We start from the raw sequence: 6,665 nt of genomic DNA on the forward strand, positions 1-6,665 counted from the left end.
TGTTGTTGTCTTAAACATTGCTGGTCCAGTAAAAGAGCGTAACTGTGACTCCTCCCACTTCTCCTTCTTCCTGTTTCCAGCTCCACCAATCACAGGCCAGCAGTCCGCGGCCAAGGCTGTGTTCGACTTCGCGGCCGAGAGCGAGGACGAACTCACGCTGAAGGTTTGTGTTTAAGTTGTGGACCGCCGGCGTTATTCCAGCGTTCCCACATGCCACGATGTTGAGCATTTCCTTCTCTCTGGTCACCTGTCTCTCTCTCCACCAGAGACCAGAGAGGAAATGGTCATGAGAGAGAGAGACAGGTGACCAGAGTGAAGGAAATGGTCATGAGAGAGACAGGTGACCAGAGAGAAGGAAATGGTCATGAGAGAGAGAGACAGGTGACCAGAGAGAAGGAAATGGTCATGAGAGAGAGAGACAGGTGACCAGAGAGAAGGAAATGGTCATGAGAGAGAGAGACAGGTGACCAGAGTGAAGGAAATGGTCATGAGAGAGAGAGACAGGTGACCAGAGAGAAGGAAATGGCCATGAGAGAGAGAGACAGGTGACCAGAGTGAAGGAAATGGTCATGAGAGAGAGAGACAGGTGACCAGAGAGAAGGAAATGGCCATGAGAGAGAGAGACAGGTGACCAGAGTGAAGGAAATGGTCATGAGAGAGAGAGACAGGTGACCAGAGTGAAGGAAATGACCATAAGAGGGAGAGACAGGTGACCAGAGTGAAGGAAATGACCATAAGAGGGAGAGACAGGTGACCAGAGTGAAGGAAATGGTCATGAGAGAGAGAGACGGGTGACCAGAGAGAAGGAAATGGTCATGAGAGAGAGAGACGGGTGACCAGAGAGAAGGAAATGGGAATAAGAGGGAGAGACAGGTGACCAGAGAGAAGGAAATGGGAATAGGGAGAGACAGGTGACCAGAGATAAAGGAAATGGAAATAAGAGGGAGAGACAGGTGACCAGAGAGAAGGAAATGGGAAGAGGGAGAGACAGGTGACCAGAGAGAAGGAAATGGGAAGAGGGAGAGACAGGTGACCAGAGAGAAGGAAATGGGAATAAGAGGGAGAGACAGGTGACCAGAGAGAAGGAAATGGCCATGAGAGAGAGAGACAGGTGACCAGAGTGAAGGAAATGGTCATGAGAGAGAGAGACAGGTGACCAGAGAGAAGGAATTGGCCATGAGAGAGAGAGACAGGTGACCAGAGTGAAGGAAATGGTCATGAGAGAGAGAGACAGGTGACCAGAGTGAAGGAAATGACCATAAGATGGAGAGACAGGTGACCAGAGTGAAGGAAATGACCATAAGAGGGAGAGACAGGTGACCAGAGTGAAGGAAATGGTCATGAGAGAGAGAGACGGGTGACCAGAGAGAAGGAAATGGTCATGAGAGAGAGAGACGGGTGACCAGAGAGAAGGAAATGGGAAGAGGGAGAGACAGGTGACCAGAGAGAAGGAAATGGGAAGAGGGAGAGACAGGTGACCAGAGAGAAGGAAATGGAAATAAGAGGGAGAGACAGGTGACCAGAGAGAAGGAAATGGTCATAAGTGGGAGAGACAGGTGACCAGAGAGAAGGAAATGGGAAGAGGGAGAGACAGGTGACCAGAGAGAAGGAAATGGGAATAAGAGGGAGAGACAGGTGACCAGAGAGAAGGAAATGGTCATGAGAGAGAGACAGGTGACCAGAGTGAAGGAAATGGTCATGAGAAAGAGACAGGTGACCAGAGTGAAGGAAATGGTCATGAGAGCGAGAGACAGGTGACCAGAGAGAAGGAAATGGGAAGAGGGAGAGAGACAGGTGACCAGAGAGAAGGAAATGGTCATGAGAGAGAGAGACAGGTGACCAGAGTGAAGGAAATGGTCATGAGAGAGAGAGACATGAACCAGAGAGAAGGAAATGGCCATAAGAGAGAGACAGGTGACCAGAGAGAAGGAAATGGTCATGAGAGAGAGAGACAGGTGACCAGAGAGAAGGAAATGGTCATGAGAGAGAGAGACAGGTGACCAGAGAGAAGGAAATGGTCATGAGAGAGAGAGACAGGTGACCAGAGAGAAGGAAATGGTCATAAGAGAGAGACAGGTGACCAGAGAGAAGGAAATTGTCATGAGAGAGAGAGACAGGTGACCAGAGAGAAGGAAATGGTCATGAGAGGGAGAGACAGGTGACCAGAGAGAAGGAAATGGTCATAAGAGAGAGACAGGTGACCAGAGAGAAGGAAATGGTCATGAGAGAGAGAGACAGGTGACCAGAGAGAAGGAAATGGTCATGAGAGAGAGAGAGACAGGTGACCAGAGAGAAGGAAATGGTCATGAGAGAGAGAGACAGGTGACCAGAGAGAAGGAAATGGTCATGAGAGAGAGACAGGTGACCAGAGAGAAGGAAATGGCCATGAGAGAGAATGTTTGCTTTGCAGAAAAAGCTCAATTTGAGACGTTTGAATTGAGATGAAACTTCATCTCCCTTAATTCGATGCGTTGGATGTTTTTTATTAGTAAAACAGGGTTGTTTCTTTTTTTTTACTGGCGGTTCTGCGTCTCCCTCCGCAGGTCGGTGACATCATCACACAGGTGGAGCCCGTGGACGAGCAGTGGATTCTGGGAGTTGTAGGCGGGAAGCGGGGGATTGTCCCCAGGAACTACGTGGCGCTTGAGTGACGAGGCCTGTGGGCGGGTCCTGGTCCTGGTCCTGGTCCGGGTGGGACGATGTAAACGGACCGCAGGAACTCGAAACCACAGTTTTGTTTTTTACTTTTTCTTTGAACCGAATTTGTCGAGGACTGGAATGAGCCTGACGAGTTCCTGACGAGTTCCTGACGAGTTCCTGACGAGTTCCTGACGAGTTCCTGACGAGTTCCTGACGAGTTCCTGACGAGTTCCTGGAGTTCCTGACGAGTTCCTGACGAGTTCCTGACGAGTTCCTGGAGTTCCTGACGACTTCCTGGAGTTCCTGGAGTTCCTGGAGTTCCTGGAGTTCCTGGCGTTGCAGTGACTGAACCGACTCAGACCTTTTTACCGACGCCCCGCCCACCTGGACTGGACTAACTTCCTTCAACTTTTTAATAAGTTTAATAAACAGGACTGTTTTTAAAAGGCCCGTCCAGGTTGGACGTCTGCGGAGACGATTCTGGACCAGTTTCTCTCCGTTTGCTCCGGTCTTTAAAGATTCTTCAAACACGAGCTCGGACTTTCAGACGAACTCTCTGAATCAACGACAGGAAAGTTCTGCTGCTCGTGTTTTCAAGGTCAGCGCCGACGTCTGCTGAGGGACTGGACCTGCTGCTGACGCTCCGCTCCGCCGGACCCGTCAGGTCTAGGACTGTACCTGCTGCTGACGCTCCTCCGTCGCCATGGAGACCACCTCCGTCGCCATGGAGACCGCCTCCGCTCCTCTGGACCCGTCCGGTCTCACGAAGGGGCTGCACCTCCGTCAAACAAATTTCAACTTTTCTCTCAACTTTTCCATCCAAATTTCAAGCTTTTTCTCAAAATTTCAACTTTTTTCTCTAAATTGCAACTTTTTCTCCACTTTTTTCTCAAAATTTTGACTTTTCTCTCAACTTTTTCATCCAAATTTCAACCTTTTTCTCAAAATTTCAACTTTTTTCTCTAAATTGCAACTTTTTATCGACTTTTTTCTGAAAATTTTGACTTTTTCATCCAAATTTCAACTTTTTTCTCTAAATTTCAACTTTTCTCTCAACTTTTTCATCCAAATTTTTAACCTTTTTCTCAAAATTTCAACTTTTTTCTCTAAATTGCAACTTATTATCGACTTTTTTGTCAAAATTTTGACTTTTTCATCCAAATTTCAACCTTTTTCTCAAAATTTCAACTTTTTTCTCTAAATTGCAACTTTTTCTCCACTTTTTTCTCGGAGTTCTACTTCCCTTCACGCCTTCGTCATCGAGCGTCTCGGTCGCAGGAGGAGAGAGCGGAGTGGACGTGGCATCGGATCAGGGATCTATTGATCCGTCTGACCCGTTGGGATCTACTGGAGTCCGCCCCAGCTGTTTCCCTTAAAGAGACTTCCACAAACTCAGCTTTTTAAATCATTTTAGTTCTCAAAGATTAGTTTGTGTTTTAATCTCCTGATTCCAAAAGGATTTATGGATTCTGTTCCAGAAATCATTGTGACGTGAAAGGAAACTCGATAAAACAGTTTTCTATCACGACTGGAGGAACGAAGCTCCGGCCTGGAGTTCAGCCGGAACACCAACGTTTGAAACATGGAAAACTGTCGACAAACGGAGGCATCGGTTGAGCCGGACCAGGAGGACCCGGGAGACCGATCTTTGATCGGTGTGGGACGTGTAACCAAACATTCTTAATCCAAATAAAGCTCATCTTAATGATTCCTGCTCTCGGGACTTCATTTCTTTTTAGAATCCTGGCACACATGGACCACCGGTATGTTCTACCAGTTATCTAAGTTTACCACAGAATTAAAGTTAAATCTGATTAAAATTAGTAAAAATTACCGTGTAAACACCTAATTCTGAATGAAAATGGCCATTCCCAATTAAACTTAATTCTGAAGTGGCTGGTTTATTCCCATTTTAAATCCGAATAGAATAATTCCGCCATCATGTTTACACTCGTGTGAGGCTTTTAATGTACCAGCTTTTTGTCAAATCTGTGTGCAATAATTCAATATTAATTTGGATTTTTTTTTAAATCTTGATTTTTGATTTTCATATTTTTTTTAATTTTTCTAATTAAAGATTTAAAAGATTTTTAATAACTGAACCATCACCCTCTTTGTTGCACAACACACCAGTCTTTTTTTTCCATTAAGTACATGCAATAAAAGTGAAATGTGAAAATAAATGTATATTATTCATTTAATGGTCGAGATGATTATAGGATGGTGAAGAAAAGGAAACTGGAAAAATAAAAAGACAATTAAAGAAGCTCCAATGAGCTAAATAACCTCAAAATTTACTCTGTAAATGAAATGAAAATAGTCCTGAGTGTCAGAAGTTTGATTGTGTTAGGTTCCTAAATCATCAACATAAATTAATAACTTAGAAAAAGACACAGAGACTGTGGAATGATTTTTCAGGCGCTCCTGCAGGAGGGGAAAGCATACTGACAGAGGCAGAACCTCCTGACAGCAAATGCTACCCAAAGACCCTCCTCTTGCAGGAAGCTATTTATTGGTAAAACTGACAGGAAACATGACCATATTTGGTAAACTGACTGTCAATGTATAGATAATGGACAATGGACGAAAACAGAAAACAGACATGGTATCAGATGATAGTTAAAAGGTCACACCTATGACTTTTCAGTTAATAAGCAACTTATCTTGTGGTGTGCAGAGCAACAGACATCCTTTTAAGAAACCTCAAATGGTCAAGGGGTCAAATGCCTTCCGGAACTAAAACAGAAACTCTGAACAGATGTGTCCAAAGACACAGTGGGTCAGCTTTTCCCAGGACAGCCGACCCGCCCCCCCCTTGAGTATCTCCAAGGAAGTGGCTTCCCTGTCATCTGTTAGAGCATGTGATGGGGGTCTTGAAACAGATGCGTCTAAAGACAATGGTTCATTTGACCAACCAGGAAGTCAGCAGTTTTAACCTCCTGCGTGTGTCAAAGCATGTCTAAAACACAGTCAGCTCTCTGACTTGACTTGATTCTGATTCTCATAAGAACAAACTTAATTCAGACTTTGATTAATCTGACATTTGATAAACCTAAAAAAAAACACGTGAGGATTGATCAGTAAAAGTGGAGAATATGAGCCGACATCCTGGGGTGGCCAACAAAGTTCTCAAAACCACAATACAAGAGTGAGAAAGATCAGAGGTTACATTTTTACCTGCAAGATCGGGCAGAGATGCGTTCAGTTCCATCTCCTACCCCTCTCTTTTATTTCCTTAGTGGTCTCTAGTTACAACATGAGCTGCAGCTCTAAGGGAGAGGGAACAAACAGCTGCAACTCTTCTGTTTAAACTTTATCTTCAACGTGATAAATGTTGCTCCTCCTTGAAACAACACCTGAATCTTTAACCGGGTGCTCGGGTCAAAGTGACATCATTCTCCTGTTCCTTCTTTCCTCCTGCTCTCTCCTTCCTTCCTTCCTTCCTTCCTTCCTTCCTTCCTTCCTTCCTTCCTTCCTTCCTTCCTTCCTTCCTTCCTTCCTCTTGTCTCCCTTACTTCCTTCCTTCCTTCCTTCTTTCCTTGTTTTCTTCCTTCCTTCCTTCCTTCCTTTCTTCCTCCTTTTTCCCTTTCTTCCTTCTTTCCTTGTTTTCTTCCTTCCTTCCTCTTTTCTCCCTTCCTTCCTTCCTTCCTTCCTTCCATCCTTCCTTCCCTCCTTCCTTCCTTCCTTCCTTCCTTCCTTCTTCCCTTCCTCTTTTCGCCCTTCCTTCCTTCCTTCTTTCCTTCCTCTTTTCGCCCTTCCTTCCTTCCTTCCTTCCTTCCTTCCTTCCTTCCTTCCTTCCTTCCTTCCTTCCTTTTGTGTAAGGCTCTGAAATAGTACGCCTCGTCCCAGTTGACGTTTGGCGTCAACTGGGTACCTAACCCTAACCCTAACCCTAACCCAAACCAAACATGTGAGGGATAAATCCCGACGGGGTGACATTAACATAAATATATGGACGACGCAGGGACGTGAACCAGTTAGCCCCCGCGTCGTCCATATATTTCTGTTAACGTCATCTGGAAGGG

At 45.3% G+C, this 6,665-nt stretch overlaps 1 protein-coding gene across 2 annotated transcripts in view; it reads left to right on the forward strand.

The window, feature by feature from the left end:
* Positions 1-4,791, forward strand: part of LOC133420132 (SH3 domain-containing protein 19-like) — a 64,886-nt gene extending 60,095 nt beyond the window's left edge. Inside the window, exons 15-16 of one of the 2 annotated variants that reach the window (XM_061709719.1) lie at positions 81-163; positions 2,544-4,791. In XM_061709719.1, the coding sequence (XP_061565703.1) occupies positions 81-163; positions 2,544-2,651 (191 nt within the window). In that variant the 3' untranslated portion in view covers positions 2,652-4,791. The remainder of the gene's footprint in view (positions 1-80; positions 164-2,543) is intronic. The other variant, XM_061709718.1, reaches the window with a different exon arrangement.
* The last annotated feature ends 1,874 nt before the right edge of the window (positions 4,792-6,665 follow it).

The sequence above is a fragment of the Cololabis saira genome, chromosome 20, assembly GCF_033807715.1.
Source record: "Cololabis saira isolate AMF1-May2022 chromosome 20, fColSai1.1, whole genome shotgun sequence".
Lineage (NCBI taxonomy): Eukaryota > Metazoa > Chordata > Actinopteri > Beloniformes > Belonidae > Cololabis > Cololabis saira.